This window comes from Zootoca vivipara, chromosome 1 (assembly GCF_963506605.1).
Source record: "Zootoca vivipara chromosome 1, rZooViv1.1, whole genome shotgun sequence".
NCBI classification, from domain to species: Eukaryota; Metazoa; Chordata; class Lepidosauria; order Squamata; family Lacertidae; genus Zootoca; species Zootoca vivipara.
The window spans coordinates 134,498,720-134,523,845 of record NC_083276.1 but is presented as its reverse complement, the minus strand read 5'-3'; the positions used below and the strand labels follow the sequence as shown (position 1 = coordinate 134,523,845).

The window sequence follows — 25,126 nt, the reverse complement described above, 5'->3', positions numbered from 1 at the left end:
TGCTTTAACACTTGTTTGCTTCCCCTTAACTGGGTCTATGAACTAGCTGACTAGATTAGTGCTTCTCAAACTGCTCATAGGAACCTTGGGGTTTTGCATCAACATCTGTATTTCCTACAATTTGCAGCTCCCATGGCATGTCTGATGCATTTTAGGATGTGCCTTCAGTTTACACAGAAGCTGCCTCACAATTCTCCCCAAACCGCCCTGTTCACAGATGCAGACTTTGGGGAGAGGTGGACAGTGGCTGAAGAGCACAAGTTCACAGAAGCGCAATGCACAAGAGCTTGACGATCCAGCATTACATCAGCCTACAGGCACTGTATATATCAGCAGCAGCACCTGTTCACTTTACAGCAGGGGTGGCCAACTTCCAAGAGATAGCGATCTACTCACAGAGTTAAAAACTGGTAGTGATCTACCCCCTTTTTGGGGGTTCAGGTCAAAGTTGATGAGCTTTTTTTGCTTTTTTTTGGAATAAGGAAGGCCCATTCTTGGGGGGTTCAGGTTGAAATTGTTGAACTTTTTATAGGGAGGGAGGGAAAAGCCATGTTTTTAGGGGTCCAGGGCAAAAATGTTGAGCTTTTTTTTGGGGAGCCAAACTTGTTGAGCTTCTTGGGGGCCCCCAGTGATCTACCACAGATGTCCAGTGATCTACCGGTAGATCACGATCTACTTGTTGGACGTGCCTGCTTTACAGTGTTGCCAAGAGAACCTTTATGCCAGCAAAGTGTGAGGGTCGCTTCAAAAAAGATATAGGCACAAATGCTGCTTCTCTTCTTCACTGAATAACAGAAATGAGCTATTAAGAAGTGTAGACGGGTTTTCCTTTTTGTTTAGTGAATCCTGTGTGGTGGCTCAATGTCAGGACTACATTCATGCAAGAAACATCTGATGAATATATCTGATGATATAAGAATGTTTTGCATTCAACACATAACATACCCTTTCCATGTTCTAGGTAAAGGGTAAAGGGACCCCTGACCATTAGGTCCAGTCGTGACCGACTCTGGGGTTGCGGCGCTCATCTTGTGTTATTGGCCGAGGGAGCCGGCGTACAGCTCCCAGGTCATGTGGCCAGCATGACAAAGCCGCTTCTGGCGAACCAGAGCAGCACATGGAAACGCCGTTTACCTTCCCACCAGAGCAGTACCTATTTATCTACTTGCACTTTGACGTGCTTTCAAACTGCTAGGTTGGCAGGAGCTGGGACCGAACAACGTGAGCTCACTCCATCATGGGGATTTGAACCGCCAACCTTCTGATCGGCAAGCCCTAGACTCAGTGGTTTAACCCACAGTGCCACCTGCTGTCACAGTACCATGTACTAATGTTTCTTTATTCTCTTTTGTTGAAAAGGGTTAAGGTGTTTTGAACATTATAGGGTGGTATTACTATTCGACTCTAAAATTCTTCTAATGCTTTTCTTGCAGGTGGGTTCTTTAAATGCTTGCTTCTTTGCAAGAAGGGGCTTTATAGTGGAAATATATGAAACCAGACCAGGTATGTACATTTTGATATTTGCAGGGTTGCAATCTTTTCCCAAATGCATGCACATCCCATTGACGTATGTGGAGGTTGCTTGCTTGTGAGCATAAGAGGCCTGCTGCATCTTGTCCTCATAGCAGCGGATGGAAAGCCAACATACATGACATGAGAGCAAAAGCAGCTGGCATTTATAGGCCTGCTGCCACAGGAGAACATTGCCATGATGACAAGGAGCCACTGATGGTCTTATCCATGAATTTGTCTGTTGATATTCTCTATATTGTCTATTAGCCTTTTATTTATTGCCATCTGCTTGTCTTTTTAGAGTGGAGTAAAACTATATTTTGAAGTCATAAGTTCTATATTTTTGCAGTGGGAACCTCTGTGAATACACAACAAATATTGTAAGTAGGGATGAGACTCCAAAAAAGAATGCAGAACAACCCGGAACAATAATAATCCAAAAACACTTCAATAAATACCCATCTAGTAGGGTAGATATATGTCCTATTTTTCCATGACAGGTCCTCTTTATCATGGGCAGAGTCGCCATAGCGATCCATAGTTAAAAGCAGAAGTCAGCAAATGTGTCCTCTTTTTTGCTCTTCAAAATATGGCGACCCTGGCTGTTATGTTGTTGTCGTCTGTTTACAGTATTACATTTATAACCCACACGGCAGAAACAACTTTTTGAAAACTACATTTCTCCTCCCCTTGGGACAAGACATCCTTAGATAGTTCTAGGTGGGTGTTTTCTGTCATTGTATAAGACAAGGGCTGCCCAATACATTTTGGCACCTGAGGCAAACCACAAAATGGCTCCCTCAGGAATAAAGAGCTACATCGGGATCTGCTGCCCCTGTGGATCCTGCCGCCTGAGGTGGTCGCCTTACCTTGCCTCATGGGTGGGCAAGCCCTTAAAGAATAAGACCTGGCAAATCTCATCCAAAGGAAATCCGCCCAGAAAGCATGCTGCCATCGCCCAGGCCTTTTCTCTAGATTGCCAAAACACAGACAGGATGTTCTTATTCTTGCCTTTTAGGCAGTGTAAAAACTGAGATATGAAAGCTAGGAGCTAAATGGCACCTTAAACCTAAGTTATGGGCACAACAACAGAATGTCTAGGTGTACTTTTTTTAATAACAAGAATACAAAGCTGGAAATGAAGGAACTGCAGATAAAATATTAGGTTCAATTTTCACATGGTCTAGTCCTTCCTCTGCCCACTCCCTAATATTCTTAAGAGGGTTTCTTCTCCGGTCTTCAGAGAGTACCTGAAAGTGGGGAAGCAGAATAAGGTCCTCCTTCCCTTCCACTCTGCAGTTTTACTCTGAAATCTTAGGCACAGTACTGGACCCAGAGCTCAGAAACTACTCACACTAATGAAATTCCCTGTCATTAGTGCCTAGATTAGAACAATGGGAGTTTCAAACTCTGCTTTTTGGGCATGGGTGGTTTCAGACCTGTACAAAAATCCTGGGTTTATCAAATGCCCAACCACATTGTCACAGAACAGACCAACCACAGGGTCCTTAGCTGCTTTGAAGCTAGGGGCTTGGTTTTCTGTTTCTCCCCCCACCCCACCCCCAAAAAAGTCCTGTCTCATCTGCATCAAAACCTTCCTGGGGCACATATCCCTTGTTGTCTTTGGGGAATGCTTTTGCCGCCTCCTTGTCTGCCAGTGCACCCTCCCCGGAAATATGCATGTTCTTGAGGTTGAAGCGGTTCTTAAAAGTGTGAAGCTGGCTTTGAATTCCTTTTTCCAGGCTGCTCACCCTCTGGAAGGTTTGCCGTTTGCACAGAGGGAGAGAGCCTTTTGGTGTCACTGAGGTCCATCAACAGGCACCCGTTTCTGACTCAGCTTTTACAGTCACAGGTTTAATGTCTTCTCAGTCTTGACTAAAGCCTTGTCACACCCCTGGCTGGTCACCTTGGCAGGTAATGAAGCACTTGATGCCACAGCCCCATGGATCTCCTTCTTTGCACACCTTGATGGCACGGATGCTGGACTCATTCAGGCCAGATCCCCGTGCCAGTACAGACAGTCGTGCCGCCTCTCAAGAAGTCCAGCACAGCCAGTTTCTCTTGCTTTGTGGGAACACATTCTGCTTTTTAGCTTTCCCACACTGAGGAAGAAGCTGCCTTGTGTTTGGGGGCCATGCACTCCTTCCCCTTGCTCTCAGATCACCTTCACTTGCTCTTCATGTTCATGCTAGGCCCATTCACACACCCCAATGCTAACTCTATCACCATGCCCAAACACTCTCCCAGGGGCACTGCAGTGGCTGATGGGATTCCCAACTCTTGTTTCCTGCTTGCCTGTCCCTTTATTGGAGTTTACTTTGGAATTCTTTGAATTGTTTCTTACCTGTTAAAACTTTAATGATCATAGTGAGAGAACAAAGAATCCATTTCCTAGGAATGGCGGTGCTCCCAATTAAGAGTTCCACACCCTTCCTCCCTAGTCACCCACGTCACTACTGAGTCTTGTAACCTGAGCTCGTACCCTCTGTGCTTTCTGTTCTGCCACTTTATCAGCTCTTCTTGACCTTGGGGAGAGTGGATGAATGCTTTCCAGAGACAGCGAATCTACTAACTCTCTCTCTCCCCCAGTGCTTCTTCTCCATGCTGTTCCCCATCCAGTATTTCCCAGCTTCTGCCTTCTGAACTATGTCCCTCTGCAAGCCACTTTCCTAAATCTATATTGTCCTCCTGCTCCTGGAAAGATTCAGGGGGAGGGGGAGGCTCCCACCATTCTTCCTCAGTGCAGCCCTCCTCAGCATGGTTCCTGACATTGCCTAAGGAAAGTGAGCGTGTACCATAATAGACCTAACAGCAGTGGCTGTTGAAGCTCTTTCTAAATTAATGTGGTCATCCATTGCAATAGTGTCACACACATGACGAAAGTGCCACCTCGTTTCATCCCCTAAGGTTTTATCTTATAATGGTTTTATCTTACTTGTAGATTTTTAATTTTAAAATTGAATTTTAACATTGTATTAATCTGCATTTTAATTGAATTGTTTCTTTTATACTTGCGTTGATATTTTTGTTGTTAGCCGCCCTGAGTCCGGTCTTGACTGGGAGGGGCGGGGTATAAATAAAATTATTATTATTATTATTATTATTTCAGATATCCGTGATTCCAATACAGCTCGTGGCAGGAGCATTAATTTGGCCTTGTCTCACAGGGGACGGCAAGCTCTCAAGGCTGTTGGACTGGAAAAGCAGGTGACCGTACATTTAAAGGATGAAACAAAATGTAATACCTTTGTGTTTGGTTTTTCAGTACTGTATTGGACTGCTGGGTAGTTTGAAGGAACCAAGGGTTTTAAGAAGAGCTTAAAACCAGGACACCCTGAAAGTTCTTTTTTTATAGGAAGACTGCTGAATTGTTGAGCTTTTCATAGGAAATCACCAACATTGTTTTTTTAGTTGTTGAGCAATACATCTTTTTAAAAAATTAATCTACCTCCTTCCAAGGAAAGACTGCAGTCTGGGACAGGTTTTTAATACAGATGTTTTCAATGCCAGACAGAAAGTTACTTATGAGATTCATCATTCCAGTTTCAGTATACAGCTTAAGTGGTCAGAGCCATTTCCCAGTGATAAAATGCATCCTTTGCATGCAGAAAGACCCAAATTAACTCCCTGGTATCTCCAGGGACATAGAGAGTAGAGTTGGGGGGGGGGGAGAGAAATAATGGCTGGGCCCCCTGTTCTTTACTGCTTTATAGGTAACTACCAGCCCTTTTAATTATGCCTGGAAATAGATAAGCAAACAGTGCATTGCAACTATTTAAGCACAGGAGAGATGTGTTCTGTGTACACTTGAGAAACCGATGGTGGTGCAGGGAAGGGAACTTAGGGGAAAATATTGTGTGTGTCGTCGTCGTCCCCCCCCCACAGACACACAGTGACTAAGCTTTTGTGGGGCAAGGGCTGCGTTGACCCATGGTCAACTCTCCAAGGGCCAAAGTGCAACAGAGAAATCAAAGTGCTGTGGAGAGATCAGCAGGGGGGACACATTTTAGAAGTCACAAAAATATTTTGGCACCTGAACGACATCAGGGGGCCTATGGAAACAGTCAATGTAATGTATTATTATATTGTTTGTGTGTGTGTGTGTGTGTGTGTGTGTGAGAGAGAGAGAGAGAGAGAGAGAGAGAGAGAGAGAGAGAGAGAGAGAGAGAGAAAATTATTTTTGGACGAGGGGTATTGCCCCCTTCCAAACAAACAAACAACAACAACAACAACAACAACAACCTCTTGGTGGGCCATAAGTAATGGTTTAAAATCAGTGCTTTTATAACCATATAAGTAATGATTTAAAAATTAAAGTAATGTTCTACACAACTTAAGAAGGACGTGGGTGGCGCTGTGGTCTAAACCACAGAGCCTAGGGCTTGCCGATCAGAAGGTCTGCAGTTCGAATCCCCGCGATGGGGTGAGCTCCTGTTGCTTGGTCCCAGCTCCTGCCAACCTAGCAGTTTGAAAGCACATCAAAGTGCAAGTAGATAAATAGGTACCACTCAAAGCGGGAAGGTAAATGGCGTTTCCGTGCGCTGCTCTGGTTTGTCAGAAGCAGCTTAGTCATGCAGGCCACATGACCCAGAAGCTGTCTATGGACAAATGCCGGCTCCCTTGGCCTATAGAGAGAGATGAGCGCTGCAACCCCAGAGTCGTCCGCTACTGGACCTAATGGTCAGGGGTACCTTTACCTTTTTTATACAACTTAAAATACAACAAAAGCTGTAAAGATTTAGAACCTTTGGGAACTCCAGCCTGTTGCTTGCTACTTTTAAAGATGCCCTATCTCTTAGGATGCAAATGTTTCTCTTTTCTGATTCCAGATTGTGTCTAAAGGCATACCTATGAGAGCAAGGAGAATTCACACGCTCTCAGGCAAACAATATTCAATTCCATATGGGACAAAGAGCCAGGTATTATTTTAAGTATATATATATATATATATATATATATATATATATATATATATATAAATGTAGAAGGCCCATGTTTGTTAAAGCACAATGTTATCCGAAACTGCTTACCCGATCGATCGTTCTCAAATTTGGCCACATCCTCACATTCCCCTACGGGAGTGTTTCCATACACTTACATTGAATAGAACTCACCTAGGACAGGTAAAAAACCTGGATTTTTGTAAAAAAGAAAGAAAGAATTGCACCCTCCTGTGGACATCTAACTCACACACGACAAAAATACTTCCACAATTCCGCCCACTACCCATCAACCCCCACCACCCCGACACACAACCTGCCCCAAAGACCTACCCCGAGACCAGGCCGAGCCCCATCCTGGACCGTCCATGGAATAGACTGCTGTAAAGCCCTCGCCCGTACTGGAAATCACATCCCCACAAAGGACCAGACCAACCCGAGGCCACCCACCTCACCAACCCCCTCCCACCCCAAAGATCACGCCAATGTCACGGAGCAGGCCGCCCTGAGACCAGGCCGATCCCCATCCCCTGCCCACCCCAGAGATTGTGCCGATACCACAGAACAGTCTACCCTGAGACCAGGCCGAGCCGGACTCACGCACACCCTGGAGATCCTTCCACCGCCGCCAACAGGGACCACACCGCCCTGAGACCAGACCACCCCAGAGCTCCCATACCCCCCGGAGATCACGCCACCACCACCACGGACCCACCCTGAGACCAGCCCGCTCCACAGATCTCCCGACGACAACCTCCAGCCCTCCCCGAGACCAGCCCACTCCAGAACCCCCACACCCCCGGAGATCCCGGGGGCCAGGGCAGACCACATAACGGACACCACCGCCAACACAACGGAGGCCAGGATACCCGCCTCCTCCCCTACCACCAAACAGACCGGACCACCCCAACAACCCCTCACTTCAATGCGTGGCAGGGTGCAGCTAGTCCCTTTATAAAATAGTTTTTAGTCTTTAATGGTGTCTTTTTGTGTATAATACCCAATTCCTACTATTCCGCTGATTATTATACTGCAAGCACACATGAGGGGCTGCACTGGGCATCTTCCCACATTGCTCTCCCTTCAGAATCCTTCTTATTGAAAACTGAGTCATCTGCAAAACAACTCTGGAAAACAGGCCAGCACACCTTTATTCTCATGATGTCCAAACCCAGCCTTACAACTTATTTCTCTCCAAACAAACCATGAGCGATATTCAAGGTTTGTTCATGGATTCCTGATTGTGATTTGTTTTGGGAAAACAAACAGAAGTCAGGATCTGGATGTCATGACAAGCCACTTGGGCTATTTTCCCAGTGGCACAGCAAGAGCGCGGCTTCTGCTGATAATGGCGGGAGATCATCTTGGGGTTTCTATTGCGTGCCAATCACCATAAAAGCAACAGCTACTTGATTGATCAGTCCCAGCACACTTCCATTCAGGAGAGCAGTAAAGACACACAGCTTCCAGCAACTGAAGACCCAGTTTGGGGTAGTGATAAATCGCAGGACCGCTGTATCCTAGGTTTGTGATGCATGGAAATTTAGGGACTTAATTGTGACCTTTCATATATGTTACAAGACATTCAAACTTACTCTGTGTCTTATGGGTTTCCCCCCCATGCAGTACATTCTCTCTGTGGATAGAGCAGATTTAAACAAAGATCTGCTAACTGGTAAGTATGATTCCTGCCCGCCCCCATTTTCTGTCATTTTTTACCTCTTAAAGACTCAGATGATGGAGACTGTAATTACTCAATCAAAAATGAGATATAAGAAAGACTGAGCGCAGTGCTACTCACTGGCTGACTGTGTACATATTCCTAACCCAAACCATGGCTGGTGTGAATGCACTACTAGCAGACAGAAACTTACAGTAAAATTCATGGCTGCTTCACTCCTCCCCAGTTCTGCTGCTGCGCTACCCAAAGCTAAGCCATGGTTCTAATTATAGGAGAAGTGGTTTAGACAGGGGTCCCCAGACTATGGCCCGGGGGCCGGATATGGCTTGAAGGCCTCATTTATCCGGCTCTGCCGCCTGCTGCTACCACCCGCTGTTCCCGGCGTGGTTGCCCACTTCCGGGTCAAAAGAGGACTGGAAATAGCCTGCGCACACGTGCAAGCGTCATTTTTGGCGCACTTTTGGGTCGGAGGAGGCAAGCTATTTCTGGTGCTCCTGCGACCCAGAGTGCGCCAGAAATAGCGTGTGCGCACGTGTATGGGCGCGCGCTCCCCCGCCCTCCAGCCCACCACACGATCGGTGCTTTGGGCACTGGCCCAAAGCGCGGTAAGTATGGGGACACCTGGGTTTAAATATGCATTGGCTGCGCACATATGACAGATTGTTCTAGAATCAATGGAGACAGAAGTACATGTTTTTTCTATGTAGCTCATCCACAATCTGGATCTAGTGCATATTTTTTGCCCCTGAATGCACTTCTTGAGAAACTGGTTGTATTCTGAAAATAAAAGCTCATTGCAAATAGCTTTTGCATTACCTTACAGTGTGTCCATGTAAGGACAGATGCCAGTGGTCTTGGCAATGGGAGTGTTTGTGTATCCACACATATGCCAAGGGGAGCATAGAACAAGAAGGTTATAACCATTTCCCTCCTCTTTCAGCTGGGGTAGGTGCAGAGAGGGAAAGACATGGATAACCTAATCTAGGGGTTTCAAATGCTAATCAGGTAAACCCACCCACTATTATGGATGGTGTCAGAGGGCCTGGTATGGCTACTCTAGAGTAACGACTCCAGCATGGTCTTTTAAGGCTTTTATTAAGTGCTGATTATTTACAGTGTTCAGAGCAGTAAAAATGCATCCTTAAGGTGAGGTGTCAGAACTCCCGAATGGCGATTGGCGCGTTTTCTTCCAGCACCACAACTTTGGCAGACCCAACCTCTTCCCCCTACGTTTGCGTCGCAATTCGGGAGTTGGGGGGATTGGCCTCCCCCCCCCGTGCGTCCAACTTCCTGTCCCACCTGAGGCATGGGCTCCACAACCCTGCCTGAGCCTCGGACACCACTTCCTGACTCTCCGCTGGAGGCAGAGCTCTCCTTACTCTCTCCAGCGCTTGGTGATGGGCTGGAACTTAAGATGGGAGGGACTTCCCTGTATCCCTTGTCCCTCACATCCACCCCCCTCCCAGGCTCCTCTCTCCTCCTCCCCAGTGGCTCTCTGCTTGCTGGGGACGAGTGAAATCCCAAGAAGTCTGTGGCATCCGAGCCTGTGGGTGTGAAAATTTCCCCCCAATCCTGCGATCTCTCTCCTTCCCCCTGAGAAGACGGAAATCCCAAGAAGTCAGTGGCATCAGAGCTGGTGGGAGTAAAAATGTTCTGCCAGTCCTCTCCTGCCTCTGACGTCGTTGACCTCGGTGAAACCCACACCTCTTCTTCCGTGTCCTCAAATTCCGCTTCCCATCTCCATGGGGAGCTGCTGCCTGCTATCCCTTCCTCCTGCTCCTCCCCCTCTCCCTCCCTTTCCATGTGCCAGGGCTTGGGCCTGTGGGGGAACAGGGCGTGGAATTCTTCCACTAAAAATTCCTCAGGTACTTCCGTGGCCGGTATCCACTCATTGTGGGATGGCGGAGTGTCCTCCCATGCTATCAGGTACTCCAGTCCTCTCACCCCTCTCCTTGAGTCTAAAATCTCAGTTGCCTCATTGAGCTGTCGGGCGTTTCCCGTCTCCCCCCCTCCCTCTGGAGGCTGATCGCTGTCCCTGAACCTGGTACTTTCCCTGTACGGCGACAGCAGTGATCTATGAAACACTGGGTGCACTCTCATGTCCTCCGGCAGTGCTAGCCTGAAGGCTACCGGGTTGACCTGTTGCGTGACCGTGAAGGGGCCCAGCCTCCTGTGTGCTAACTTTCTGCATCGCCCCCTGGTGGGAAGACCTTCCGAGGATAACCAAACCTTGTCCCCCACCCTTATGACCTCTCCCGGCCGCCTGTGGCGATCTGCCCCCTTCTTATACGCTTCCTTGGCCCTCTCCAAGTGTTCTCTGAGCTGTTGGTGCACCGTCTCCAGGTCCTCTGCCCACTCCTCGGCCTGTGGGCCCTCTTCCTCCTCCTCCCCCTCCCTCTCCGGGAAAGATCTGAGGTCGCGCCCATAGTTGGCCTTAAAGGGCGACACCCCTGTGGAGACGTGCACCGCATTGTTGTAGGCAAATTCTGCCAGTGGCAGGCGATCCACCCAGTCCGTTTGCCTCTGGCTGACGTAACATCTCAGGTACTGCTGCAGAATGGCGTTGACCCGCTCCGCCTGTCCATTGGTCTGCGGGTGCCGAGCCGTCGACAAGCTGACCTCCACCTGCAGGAGGTTCATGAGCCGTCGCCAGAACCTGGAAACAAATTGGCGGCCACGATCCGAAATAACTCTTAAAGGCAATCCATGCAGTCGGAATACGTGGTCCACAAACAGTTTGGCCGTCTCTTCTGCCGAGACCGCCCTGGCACACGGTATAAAGTGGCACATTTTGGACATGAGGTCCACCACCACCAACACTGCGGTCTTGCCCCTGGACGACGGCAGGTCTGTGATGAAGTCCATGGACACTACTTCCCACGGCCTGTGCGGTGTGGCTAATGGCTCCAGCAAACCTGCTGGTGGCGCTCTGACCACCTTTGCTCGCTGGCAGGTGTCACATCCCCTGACATAATCCCGAACATCCTCCCGCACCCCTGGCCACCAGAAGTGTCTCATGACTAGGTGAGTGGTTTTGTCCCTTCCGAAATGACCCGCCGTTGGGTTGTCGTGCATCTGCTTGAGAACCTTACCTCTCAGCTGTTTGGTCGGGAGGTACAGGGCTCCCCTGTAAAAAAGCAAACCCCTCTTCTCCTCAAAGTCTTTGGCCTGCTCCCTCCCCCCTCTCAGGTCTCTGAAGATGCGGGTGGCAAATTCATCCGCTGCCGTCAGTGCTGTGAGTTCTGCCTCGCTCACCACTGCTGCACCGCATGACCATGCAGATGGGGGGAAAACGTGCCTGGGTGCTGGTGGCAACTCCTCCTCCATGTACTCTGGCTTGCGGGAGAGGGCATCCGCCCTGACGTTCTGCTCCCCCGGGATGTAGTGGATGGAGAAGTTGAAGTTCGAGAAGAACTCTGCCCACCGTATCTGCCGCTGGTTGAGCACCCTGGCCGTTCTCCAGAACTCCAGGTTCTTGTGGTCTGTGCACACCTGGATGGGGTGCTTGGCGCCCACCAGGAAGTGTCGCCAGTGCTGGAACGCCGCGTGGATCGCGAGAAGTTCCCTATCAAACACTGTGTAGTTGCGTTCAGGCTGGGTCAGCTTCCTGGAGAAGAAGGCACAGGGTCTCCACTCTCTGTTGGCGTCCAGTTGCAACAGAATCGCTCCCACAGCTTTATCAGAAGCATCTGTCTCCAGGCGTAGGGGCGCATCCTGCACCACGTGGAACAGGTGCTGGTCTGACGCGAACACCCTCTTGAGGCTTTCGAACGCTGCTTGTGCCTCTGGTGTCCACCTGAACTTCTGCTTGCCTCTCAGGCAGTCGGTGATGGGAGCCGTGACCCGAGAGAAGTTCTGGATGAACTTCCTGTAGAAGTTAGCGAAGCCTAGTAGTCGTTGGGCATCTTTGCGCGTCCTGGGGCTGTGCCAGTCCAGGATGGTCTGCACCTTGTCCTTGTCCATTGCCAGTCCCTTGTCTGACAGCTTGTAGCCCAAGAAGTCCACCTCCTTGGTGTGAAACTTGCACTTCTCCAGCTTCACATACAGGTGGTTGTCCTTCAGGCGCTGCAACACCTCCCTGACATCCTTCACATGCTGCACTGGGTCATTGGAATAGATAAGGATGTCATCCAGAAAGACCAGGCAGTTCTTGAAGAGGAGGGACCCCAGGACGTGGTGCATGAAGGCCTGGAAGCAGGCTGAGCCCCCTTGCAACCCGAAGGGCATCACCAGATATTCAAAAGAGCCCAGAGGCGTGAACATCGTGGTCTTCCATTCATCGCCTTCCCGGATCCTGATCAAGTTGTACGCCCCCCTCAGGTCTAGCTTGGTGAAAATCTTGCCCCTGCGTGCTGCTGTCAGGAGATCATCCACTCTGGGCATGGGGAAAGCCACTGGCTCTGTCACCGAATTCAGCCGTCTAAAATCCACCACCAGGCGGCGCTGTTGCGTGTCTTTCTTGTCCACCCAGAAGACCGGGCTGCCCCCTGCTGCCTTGCTTTCTCTGATGAACCCCCGCTTGAGGTTCTTGTCGATGAAAGCGCGCAGATCCTCCAGTTCCTGGTCTGACATGGCGTACAGCTTGGCTGGGGGTATAGTTGCCCCTGGCACCAGGTTGATCTGGCAGTCAAAAGGCCTGTGTGGGGGTAGGTGGTCGGACTCCGCTTCGCTGAAGACCTCCTGCAGGTCCCAGTACGGCTTGGGTATCGCCTCACCCCCTTTGACGTGCATGGTGGCCACCGTGGCTATCGGAGGCCCCTCCCCTGGTTGGTGCTGCATGCAATGTTCCAGACAAAAGTCCGACCCAAACGTGATGCATCTCTGGTGCCAACTTATGGAAGGGTCGTGGCGCGCCAGCCAGCTCATTCCCAAAACGATGGGGGGGTCTGAGATGGTCGTGACGTTGAAAGCCAGTGTCTCTGAGTGCCTTCCCACCGTCATTCTCATGGGGGGGGTTTGATGAGTGATGGCCCCTCCCAGCAACTCTCTGCCATCAATGGTGGCCACATGCAGGGGAAAATCCAGCTGCAGAAGTTGGATTTGGTGCTCTTCTGCAAAGTTTCTCGAGAAGAAGTTGGCAGATGCCCCACTGTCAATTAAGGCGAGGACTGACAGGGGGTAGCCATTTGGGAGCGTCAGCGTGACTTCTAGAACCACTCCTGCTCTGGGAGGGGTGGGCTGGCTCTGCTCCTCTCTGTGCGGGTGGGCGGGCTGGGGCTGTTCACTGCTGACTGTGCCTGGCTGCTGCCCCTTGTCTCCTGCAGCCAGGCTGTCTCGTTTCCCTGCTGTGGTGCTACGTCAGTGGGGGAAGGTACAACCGTTCCCGCCTTTCCTTGCCACTCCCTGCGATGAGGGCAGTCTCTGACGCGATGCCGGGGGGAGTTGCAGAGAAAGCAATTCCCTCCTCTTCCCTCCTTGCGTTTTGGCGCCGCCGGGGTTTGAAAAGCCCGCGCGCGCGCTCCCCCGATCTCCATCGGTTCCGGCTCTGGGCTTGGTCTGGGCGGGTCTGGGGGCGGTCCCTGGGGTGGGTTTTGGTGATGTGGTCTGTCCTGAGAGCGTGGGAACCAAGGTTTTGCTGCGCGCGTCGCTTGTTTGTCATACCATCTGGATTCCTGCCTCACCCCCACCGCTAGCGCCGCTTTGCTGAGCTGATCCATAGTCTGCGGTCTAGGACCTCTTGCCAGCTCATCCTTAACGTCTGCATGCAAACCTAGGTAGAAGGCTGATTTCACTGGCTCACTGTTCAGATCCCACCCCAGTTTGTGCACCAGCATGGTGAATTTCGCCCAGTAGTCTCTAACTGTCGATTTTCCTTGTGTTAGGTCATGAAGCTCCTGTTTAGTGGCCTCCATTTCACTGTCGCTAGCGTACATTAATTTTAAAGCTTCTAGAAATAAAGTTGCGTTCTTCATGCAAGGATTTTTTTGCGCGATGAGCGGTCTTACCCATTCCCGGGCGGCCCCCGTCAAATGCTCTATGATAAAGTAGACTCTGTGCGCGTCATCTGGGAATTCTGCTGCATGCAATTCCAGCGCATAATTTATCTCAGTCTCGAATCCGAGGTACTCCCTCGGGTCTCCGCTGAACTTGGTGACTAGGCTCTGTCCCCTTCTCACTTGGACTAGCTGCGGCTGGGGTGCCCCCCCACCTCTAGCGGCTTTCTCCTCTTCCAACTTTTTCTGCAGGTCTAATACCATCACCCTTAGCTGTTTCTCAGTCTCCTCTTTTGTCCTCACCTGGTCCACCAGCTTGTTCAGCTCCTCCTGCGCCCCTCGCGCTTCCTCCTGAGCGGCATGCAATTGCTGCTGTGCGTGCGCTGTGAGGGTCTGTAGCTCCTGCTTCGCTGCTTCAGCCTCCAGCCTCCAATGCTCAGCCTCTTGAGCGCTCATCGCTGCACTCCAAAGTAGCCAAAAAAGATTCGGGAGTTGCTGTCAGAGGGCCTGGTATGGCTACTCTAGAGTAACGACTCCAGCATGGTCTTTTAAGGCTTTTATTAAGTGCTGATTATTTACAGTGTTCAGAGCAGTAAAAATGCATCCTTAAGGTGAGGTGTCAGAACTCCCGAATGGCGATTGGCGCGTTTTCTTCCAGCACCACAACTTTGGCAGACCCAACCTCTTCCCCCTACGTTTGCGTCGCAATTCGGGAGTTGGGGGGATTGGCCTCCCCCCCGTGCGTCCAACTTCCTGTCCCACCTGAGGCATGGGCTCCACAACCCTGCCTGAGCCTCGGACACCACTTCCTGACTCTCCGCTGGAGGCAGAGCTCTCCTTACTCTCTCCAGCGCTTGGTGATGGGCTGGAACTTAAGATGGGAGGGACTTCCCTGTATCCCTTGTCCCTCACAGATGGCCTGATCTAGAATCAACTAGATTGATTCTTCCCTGAAAACAAATACCTCTCAGTACAGCAAATGTGTTCAAACCACTTTCATAATAACTTAAAATACTGCTACTCTCTTCACTCTCTCTGTGATTCAAATGTCGCAAGAAGACAGCCCTTTTTCCTGTGGTGACCTCATGCCCCCTATAATCCTGGCAGCCTCCCCCTTTCTTGTCTGATACGGAATGCCTCACCTTCTGTCAGGGTAATGACTCTGTCACCACCACTGCATTTGTTCTTGGATGGCACCTCTTCAAGCCCAACTCCTGATGAAACTGGCTGGCTTCAGACCTCACATTTACTAATTTCAGAAATTCTGGGGAGAACCCGGTGCCCAAGGTTTTGGGGGGATCCTTGCCCCCTGCAAATCCATACATGAACGTTACCTTGCAAATAGCTGTTCAGCCATTCATTAGGAAAAATGTAATTTCATTATGCAGCTCCCAGTTTGGGTCATATTTGTGTTCAGTACAATATATGTAATATGTACTGTGTCTTTCTACAGCTGCTGAGAAATATCCTAATACTAAATTATACTTTGGACACAAACTGCTTCACTGCAATGTGGAACTGGGGACACTGACCTTTTCAAGGTAATCATTATCTCCATCCTTCCTGAACATGCTGATAATTAATCAGAACCCAAACAGCGAGTTGACTCTCTCCATCCCTCTTGGTCTGGTGGGGGGGGGGGTCTGGGAAGGTGCGCACCACCAGGTGCAATTGCTCCAAGAGTCATTAGATTTTTCAATAGGACATGGCACCTAAATAAATTAACAATGTAATCCTTTGCATGTTTATTTGAAAGTACACCTCACTCAGCAGTGGAGGAAGCCGCAGGGGTGCCTCTGGAGTCTGCCTCCTCCCACTCAGCCGCTCTACAGCTGGGGGGGGGGAAGCAGTGGGCAGGAGAGAGACATGTGCCTCGGGCAGACTGCAGGCCCCGTGGTGAGTGCCGCACAGCATTTTGTCACCCCCCTCAGTGGTGACACCCCCCCTTCCTCCACCCCTGGCCTCACTGTGTTCAGTGGCTTAAACCCTAGTAAATGTGTTTAGTTTTGTAGTCTAAGAGCATGATAGTAATTTTCTTTGACGAAAAGTTTTATCACTAAGGTAGTAATTTTCTTTGATGAAAGGTTTTATCACTAATATAATAATAGCTGCCTCTTTCATTGAGCTAATAACATAGTAGCTTATACTGGGCAATGACTTCATAATCAGAAGATGTCAGTTCCTCCTCAATAAATAATTTCTTAAAAATAAAGGGCAAAATGTTGATTTTTTGAGCCCAAACATTCAATAGGATTGTTTACATGTTACATTCAACAATTGTACAATCTGTGTGTCCATGTACACAAATTACTTAACTGTACGCTCAGACAGTTTTACAAATGTAACCTTAGCAAGTGGACAGTCTGTGTACTTCTCTGCACAACTGTTTACTTTTATAAATCAACTAGTGTATACTCTTTCACACTAACACTTGTTATATATGCAGAGACAGCTTGTATCTGTATGAACAAGCCTAACAAGAGCGGCTTTTTGTGTTAAAATTTTTAAAATCAGTATGCACAGGCCTGAGATTGAAAAGATTGCAGCTGCTTGAATAAGTGGAAGAATGGACTAAACAGCGTAAATTGCACAATCTGTTTTGCATATACTTGCATTTTTAATACTATTTCAGGGGTCAACTGTTGTTTTTGGAGTATTTAGGGTTATTTCCAGCCCACAACGTGGAAAGAAAGTTAACCTTCTCTCTCCCTGCTTTCTCAAATCCATTTGAGCAAAACTCAGTGAGGATTTTGTGTGTGATATGTTTTATAAAGTCCAGACTTTAGAAAGGGGGAGAAAAGCAAACCCTTAAGGTCTTAAAATGTAATGCTACAAAGAGAGGTCCGAGCAAACAGATGTCCGGTTTGGCCACCACTGAAAATACAGTAATATCAAATAAAAAATGCAAGATATGTTTGATTATCAGTTAGTGTGAGGAAGTACAAATTCTCTGCTGCTGTTCTCCTTTCTAGATCAGACCAGATGTCAAAAGAAGTCAATTGTGACCTAATTGTAGGCTGTGACGGAGCCTTTTCTACAGTTAGGAAGCAGTTCATGAGACAAACACGTTTTGACTACAGCCAAGTATATATTCCTCATGGATACATGGAACTGAAAATACCCCCAAGGGATGGAAATGTAAGTGCAGCCATACCTTGGTTCTCAAACGCCTTGGTACTCACATGTTTTGGCTCCTGAACGCTGCAAACCCAAAAGTGAATGTTGTGGTTTGCAGATTATTATTTTTTTAAGCCAGATATCTGATGCGGGTTTTGCAGCTTCCAATTGAGTGCAGGAAGCTCCTGCAGCCAATCTGAAGCCACGCCTTGGTTTTCGAACGTTTTCAGAAGTCGAACAGACTTCTGGAATGGATTACGTTCGAGAACCAAGGTACGACTGTAGTGGTAACAGAGTCTCACTTGGTTTCCAAGTTGACAGCTGCATAAACATTGACAAACATATTTCTGCCCCTCTCTTTCAGTTTGCAATGGAACCAAATTATCTTCACATCTGGCCCAGGAATACATTCATGATGATTGCACTGCCAAACCTGGTAGGAGAAACAGTACATGTTTCAAACTGTCTTTTTAGTAGTAACACATAATTTGAAATGTCAATGTAATTTCAGGATGGTTTAGATTTAGATTTAGATTTCTGGAAACTAGAATAACAACAAAGTACAAACGTTGTTGTAGTTGTTTAGTTATTTAGTCATGTCTGACTCTATGTGACCCCATGGACCATAGCACGCCAGGCACTCCTGTCTTCCACTGCCTCCCGCAGTTTGGTCAGACTTCATGTTGGTAGCTTCAAGAACACTGTCCAACCATCTCGTCCTCTGTCGTCCCCTTCTCCTAGTGCCCTCCATCTTTCCCAACATCAGGGTCTTTTCCAGGGAGTCTTCTCTTCTCGTGAGGTGGCCAAAGTATTGGAGCCTCAACCTTCAGGATCTGTCCTTCCAGTGAGCACTCAGGGCTGATTTCCTTCAGAATGGATAGGTTTGACCTTCTTGCAGTCCATGGGACTCTCAAGAGTCTTCTCCAGCACCATAATTCAAAAGCATCAATTCTTCGGCAATCAGCCTTCTTTATGGTCCAGCTCTCACTTCCATACATACATCATTACAGTGACCTAATGTAACTAGTTGAGACAGGGACAATATTTTCTATCTACTGACAGAATTAACACATATCTTACATGCTGTCTTTGGGAGAATAAAAGGCTAAGGAGTAAACCCTACACAATTCCAGAGTGGAGTCGCTGACTGTTGGACGGTGCCTTGTATGCTTCCTTCTGGCAACTCCTGCAGCCAAGCGGGTGCCTAATGTATTGCTCTGCTTTCTTTTGGGCCCCATCAGGGGATCTTGTCATCTGGGCAGCCTAGGACCTTGACACACACTGCCCAGTGTTGCGCCCCAGGGAGGCACTTCAGTGCTGCTAAAACAACAATTTGTCTTCACTTCCAGAGGCACACTCCATTGTCTCTTGAGAGGCCAACAAAACCCACATCCATCTAAAAGTAATTGCAACCAGTAGACCTGTAACATAATGTTGCAATGTTTCTCCATCCTTGAAGAGGAATGCTCCTGTTGTGGTTTCAGATCAGAGGTTAATTTCAGGGTAGGCTGAGGTATCCCACCACTTTCCAGGGTATTTCTGGAATAGATATAACAAGTATCAATACTTTTAAAAAACAAAATCTCTCTCCTTTTCGTACCTTTGTGCTTTCTTCTTCATGTTGTTCCTCTTTGCTGTAACATTCTCCCCTCAGTTACCTGAGCTGAAGGGTGTTTAGAGCCAGGTGAGTTGGAACACCAAGATAGCAGTTTTATTTTGGACATCCAGATGAAGACTCAAGACACCCTGCTGTGCTCAACTGAGTTGTTTTTGGTTTTGTTTTGTTTTGGAGGGAATATTTATCACAGGTAACTTTTGAAGAATTTAGAAACAACATTTTTTGCACATATTTTATTTCCCCCCTCAAACACTGCTTTTCTGTCAATTTAAACTTCATTTTATTTTATTGTAATTACTGTATGTTGTTATTATGGGATGATGAGAGTTGTTGTTCAACCACAACTGGGATCCCAGGGTATTAGAAGGGTGGTTGCAATGTGTGTTGAAAACAATATAAGACCTGGAATAATATGTGTAATGTACATCTGTACAGTATTTTAGACAGACATGTATACTGTATATACTAAAATGCAGATAGTATGTTACCACAGCACTTGAAAACTTTGTTTCCAAAAATACATTTAACATAAATGAATCAGTGGAATTTATTTATTTTTTGCTGATATTTCAGGAAATTACTTTCAAATTTAAAACTAACCAGTGATATCTCTTCTTTCAAGTTCTCACACCCTTTTTAATTCATAGGATAAGTCATTCACATGCACTCTCTTCATGCCTTTTGACGATTTTGAAACACTCACAACAGGAGACCAAGTGCTGGATTTTTTCAAAATGTACTTTCCGGACACAGTTCCTCTGATAGGAAAGTAAGTTTGCCACTTACAGCCCTTGAATGAACACATGAGATCCCAGAATGAATGGAGTCCTGCAGGCGGCTCGCTCTAATTAATGGGAGAGATAAAAATGGAGAGGAATGGCACAATAGCTCTGGAGGTGAACCAGGCAAAACAAAGTGCTTTCATATCTAGTGAATCAGCATTAACAAAATTCCTTCCAGCAGCACCTTAAAGACCAACTAAGTTTTTATTTTGGTATGAGCTTTCGTGTGCATGCACACTTCTTCACACTTCTTCAGCATTAACAGTTATTAATGAATCTGTCACCTTTATCTTACCTTTTCAAATAGGACGCGAAAGGAATATCTTTCATTTTCAGGAATTTACAAATCATCACAGTATTTATAAATGAATTTTATGATTACTAAAATTATTAACAGAAATTATCATATATTAGCATAATTCAAATAAATATTTTATTATTTCGGATGCTGAAAGTCAGGACCTTCATGGTGGATTTCTCTGAAAGGCTACCAGTTCTACACCAGCCAGCCAGACAGCTGTGTAGTCTCCATGTGTGTGTGAGAGAGTGGTGCTGTGCAGGAGAGTTTTGCCTGTGCAAAAGGGACGGGCTCCACTTGAAGCAGGATGGAATCAGACTGCTGGTGCTTCATATCAAAAAGGTGGCAGAGCAGTTTTTAAGCTGATAGTGAGGGAAAAGTCGACGGGAGCTGAGGACTTTCCAGTGCAGAGCAAATCATCCCCATGCATCTCTCTTTTTGTAAACAGCCTTGAAATAATTGATAAAATATGGCATATAAATGTGTTAAATAATAAATAAAACTTACTCTGGGTGTTTACCAAGAAAGACTAGACCAGCTATAAAACAAGCCTGGAGGAACTCCCTCCAACCCCAAATTATAAAATCCTGGTGACTCTGATTAAATTCCCATTACCATGTCTGGATTAAGCTTTAATCAGTGTTTCTTTCATGCCTACAAAAAAATCGGCAAAGGAATGATTTCAAAATGGCACAGAAACCCTTGGGAAGCCTCAGCCACACTTTTGCCCGCAGAAAATCTTTCATGTAGAAAAGATGATTTTGTGAATGTGTTTTCTGTTAAGTTATCTGATGTTTTGCTTTTGTTATATGCTTTTCGATCCTTTTTCTTTTTCTTTTTTGTAAACATCTTTGAGAGTTTTGTAACTTTTAATAACTAAATAAAGCTTATTTTTAAAAAAAATTAAAAGAAAGAAAGAAAATCTTTCATGTAGAATATGTACTAATGTACCATTTCCTTCTGTATCTTAGGTTTATAACATGGCCATATTTAGCATTTGATACATGCTCTGCTATTTCAATTTCAGGCAAGAACTGATGCGAGATTACTTTTTGTTGCCAGCCCAGGCCATGGTCTCTGTGAAATGCTCCTCGTTCCACCTTGGCTCTGGCTGTGTGCTGATGGGAGATGCGGCCCATGCGGTTGTGCCCTTCTACGGACAAGGCATGAACGCTGTGAGTCAGAGAGTCAGCTCTGCCATTCCTAACACTTTGTCCCTCTCTCTTGGGGAATTAAAAATCCTTTTCTTTTTTATTTAAAGAGATTTAAAAATCGCCATGTAGAGTTTATTGGCTTTTAGAACTGAAACACAGCTTTGTGATATGTGGCACTTCAGGCTACTTCTTCCCCAACTAAAAAAAGTAAAGCAAAAACCGAAGACACAATGTCCCAAGCATGCCAAACTAGCAGGTCAGTTTGTTGCATCCCATTTTTCCATGTGAAAAGGGCCAGACTTTAGTGAGCATTCTATTAGAGGAATCTTTCTGGTGTGGTTCCTAACAAAAACATAGTAAAAACACATGCTAAAAACTTCCCTTCTGATGTCTGTTGAAAATCACAGAGTTGTTTATGCATTTGACATCTGCTCACAGGGTAGCTCCCTGTGGTCTAACTTTGGCCTTGTGGGTGGCTCAAGCAGTCCGGTTGTCCACAGCGAGAAGAGTCTTGTGGATTACATACTGGATCTGGACTGGATGATCACTTATGTTAGTGCATTTTGTAATTTTATAAGGTTTGTAACTTCGTTGCTCGGTTCAATATTTTCCCATGGTTTTTTTAAATGAATTATGATATTTTATATAATCTGACGCTGCTGTTATTTTTGTTGATTACAGTAGGGTTACCAGACGTCCCTGGTTTCCGGGGACAGTCCCCGGATTCTCCCATTTGTTCCCAGACAAAATCTGTCCCCGGAATCTCCCTGGATTTTAATTAATGTCCCCAGATTTATGCCTGGGGACTTCCGGCGAGGCAACATGGCGGGTGCCATGGCAGTGAATAGCTCCAGAGGTCCGGCCAGGTCAAAGTTCCAGCCAGCCAATCCACTGGCTGGGGGGGGGGCTATTTACATAGCTGCCAAGTTTTCCCTTTTCTCGCGAGGAAGCCTATTAAGCATAAGGGAATTTCCCTTAAAAAAGGGGAGAACTTGGAAGCTATGTATTCAAACCAACTCCTGCAGAGCCGCCTGCAGCAGAAGTGCCCGCAGCGCTCTTCTGCTGTGGGCTCTGTGTGCCTGAGTTGGGGGTGGGGGGGGGCGAGTGAGGCGCTGAGACAGTGAAGAAGAGGAGGAGAAGCATAGAAAAGAGCTGTGCCACGTTGCGAGACACACACACAGAGAGACTGAGACAGAGAGACAGAGCACAGCAGAGGCGAAATGAGGGGGAGGAAGGCAGGTGGGTGGACAGGCTCCTTTGCTTTCTCTCCCTCCTCTCTCTCCAACAGCCACTGTGGAGATGGTGAGTTTAACGGGAGGTGAAGGCGCTGCGGCGCCCCTAGTCCCTGGTGGTGCTGCACTGCCTTCCCACCAGGAGTGGGGTGCAGGCGATGGGGGTTGAAATGTTCTCGGAAGAGGAGCCTCCCTCCCTCTGCGCTTCCTCTGGCACCGGCAGCCTCTCTTGTGAGGATGCGCAAGTCCACTGTTTGTCCACCTCTGGTAATGAGACACCACCACTGCCAGTTAAATCTCCATAGAGATTGCACTCGCCCTCCAGCGGTCTCCTGGTTTTGCGAAGCCGGTGCTTTGTGTGTGCGTTTTAATGCGTGTTTTCCCAAGACCAGCGAGCATCCCTCTCCCCCAACCTCTTTTTTTGGGAGGGGGCATTTGTGTGTTTGTAGATGGGCTTCACTGCCTGCCTTGTGTTGAGGTGCACGCCCAACAACTTTGGGGTTCACCCCAATTAAAAAAGGACAAGAACTCTGGGCAACCTTTTCCTAAAATAATAAAGCATGAAATTAAAAAAAAAGTGTCCTCGGATTCCTTGAAAAAAAATATGGTAACCATAGATTATAGTCTAGTCACGACTTGTTGTAATTGCGGAGTGAATTTCTGTTTAATTCTTATATATTGATACTTTGAATGTTAATTTTGTTGTGTAATATTATATCCTAAATGCATTATTGGCTATTACTTTATTTTATATAAGCTGTTTATTTTAAAGTTGTATTTTTTGTTATAACATTTGCACTGGATTGGGATTGTTATAAGATGCATGATTTTTGGTGTGTTTGTGTGTGTTTGTGTGTACACATATATACAGCTTTATGTATAGCAATATAGAAATATGGTATACAAATTAAAAGTGAAATGAACATGAAATGAAATATGCTGGCTGGCAGCTGCTTTCCGGGTTTTCTGGAGATGCTGGGGTTTGACTCTGGCACCTTCTGAATGCAAAGCATCTGATCCAGCCCAAAGGTCCTATCCTAAGCTGGTTTTTTCCTTCAACTCCTCCTTCAGGGATTTGAAGACTGTCTGGTTTTTGATGAGTTAATGAACCAGTTCCAAAACGATATAGGTGAGTATATGTTTCTGTCACGAAAGACCATTTTCCTCATGAGCCTGAATGAAAACTGCGGCTGTAATAGTCATTTCAGCTTGTTAGCCCTCTTCTCAAACGCTCCCTCTTCACATCCTCCCTGCCACCCAGCATTTGCTCTGAAGGCCTCTTGAAATCGAGCAAGTTGGTTACAGAAAACCTCCACCAAGCAGGTGCTTCCTCTCGCTAGGATTCAAAGCTGCCCCCAATATTGCTACATGGCACCCCAATCTCCACCGCAGGGCGAGAGTCATTGGAGTTGTGGGTGCCCTTAGTTACCAGAATCTGTGTTTCCTTTAGGAAATGAGGCACAGCAGAGAATAGCCAGCTGGGTAGGAGTGGAGGCGCCATAAGATGGTGTCCCCAAACCCTTTACCAGTTAGACTCGTCAGAAGGATATCAGGCTTGAGTTATTAGCTTCTTGGGCAAGTTATCTGCCTTCCCCCCTTACCACATGCACAACCTTCCTCTTCCTGGACCACCCTGCCCCCCCCCTGCTGTGCCTCTTGCTTCACCCACTTTCACATCTCCCATTGCTCCCACAGTTCTCACCTACCTCCAAGTTTATCAGGTGCTCCATAGCCATTTTCTAAGAATGCCTCTGAGCCTGAGTCAACATAGCACCCAAAAGCATTCTGGGGAAATAAAGATGGAGGATAACTCTTTGATGTACTTTGTGAGATGCTGGAGCTAATGGGATAGGCTATGTCCTTGTGATGCTAGGCAGGCACAGAGAGTTGTGTGAAGCAGGCTCCACTCCTCAGTTTTTTTCTCCTGCCTGGCACAGCAGTTGCGACGTACAATGTCCCCACCTTACGCCTTTTGTTTCCAAACCTCTCAAATTATAAAAAGCACTAATAGGGATTTTTGAGGTAACACTAAACCTCTCCACTCTTCCCTATAGCCTTGTTGTAATCCCCCTATCCCTTGTGGGTTTTACAAATAAAATGATAGTACTTTTCCAGCCTGAACGTGGCCCGGTATCTTCTTACGCTCTGGGGTGAATATGAGACTATTCTTAGTGTACACACCAGTAAGGGGTTCTCCTCACTTGAGCTTTCCCCACTGTGAAGCTTTCCTCCCTCCCGAGGAAACTTTGTGTCTCCCTTGAACCAGTCTCCCTCTTCCTCCCCCTCTTGGTGCACTCCAGGGACAACAAACTATCCTTTCTGCCTGGGATAGGGGTTTTGTCCTTTTAATGAGTATCCCCACCAGATGAGCAATAGATACCTCTGCTGGAAAGATCACACTAACGGTAGTTTAAATGGCACTTTAACTTAACATTTAATGTCTTAAAATCTGAACGGTTGCATTCAAGTTTCATGTGTACAAGCATGTGGTTTCAATAGAACTGTTCTTGTTAAGCATATTATTACAAACCTAACCAATTCTTCATCTACACCTACTCTAGTAACCTACTCCACGACCTCCCACACGCTCACGCTCCCAAAACCCTCTCTCCTCTGAATTAACAAAACAAAACAAAACAAAACAAAACAAAACAAAACAAAACCTCTCCTCAAACCCCATTCCTGCTTTCTTCCGATCAGCGTTATTATCTTTACCCTGCTTTATTCTGCAAATTTCCTGGGTGCCTGTGAACATTTCTTTCTTTCTTTCCTTCTTTTCCAGCCTCTCTCTCAGGCCCTGAGGCAGCTTTGTTTTTTGCGGTTCGAGGACCCGCCCCCCGCAATAAATAAAGACACAGT

The 25,126-nt window shown here is 47.1% G+C and overlaps 1 protein-coding gene across 4 annotated transcripts in view; it reads left to right on the top strand.

Annotated features, from left to right (window-relative positions):
• The window catches only part of KMO (kynurenine 3-monooxygenase), a 32,931-nt gene that overhangs the window by 3,386 nt on the left and 4,419 nt on the right, over positions 1-25,126 (top strand). For 3 of the 4 annotated variants that reach the window (XM_035139797.2, XM_035139805.2, XM_060282534.1), the window contains 10 exons: positions 1,434-1,503; positions 4,622-4,719; positions 6,342-6,431; positions 8,079-8,127; positions 15,520-15,607; positions 17,039-17,204; positions 17,548-17,619; positions 19,449-19,570; positions 20,909-21,056; positions 23,339-23,396. In XM_035139797.2, the coding sequence (XP_034995688.1) occupies positions 1,434-1,503; positions 4,622-4,719; positions 6,342-6,431; positions 8,079-8,127; positions 15,520-15,607; positions 17,039-17,204; positions 17,548-17,619; positions 19,449-19,570; positions 20,909-21,056; positions 23,339-23,396 (961 nt within the window). The other variant, XM_035139815.2, reaches the window with a different exon arrangement.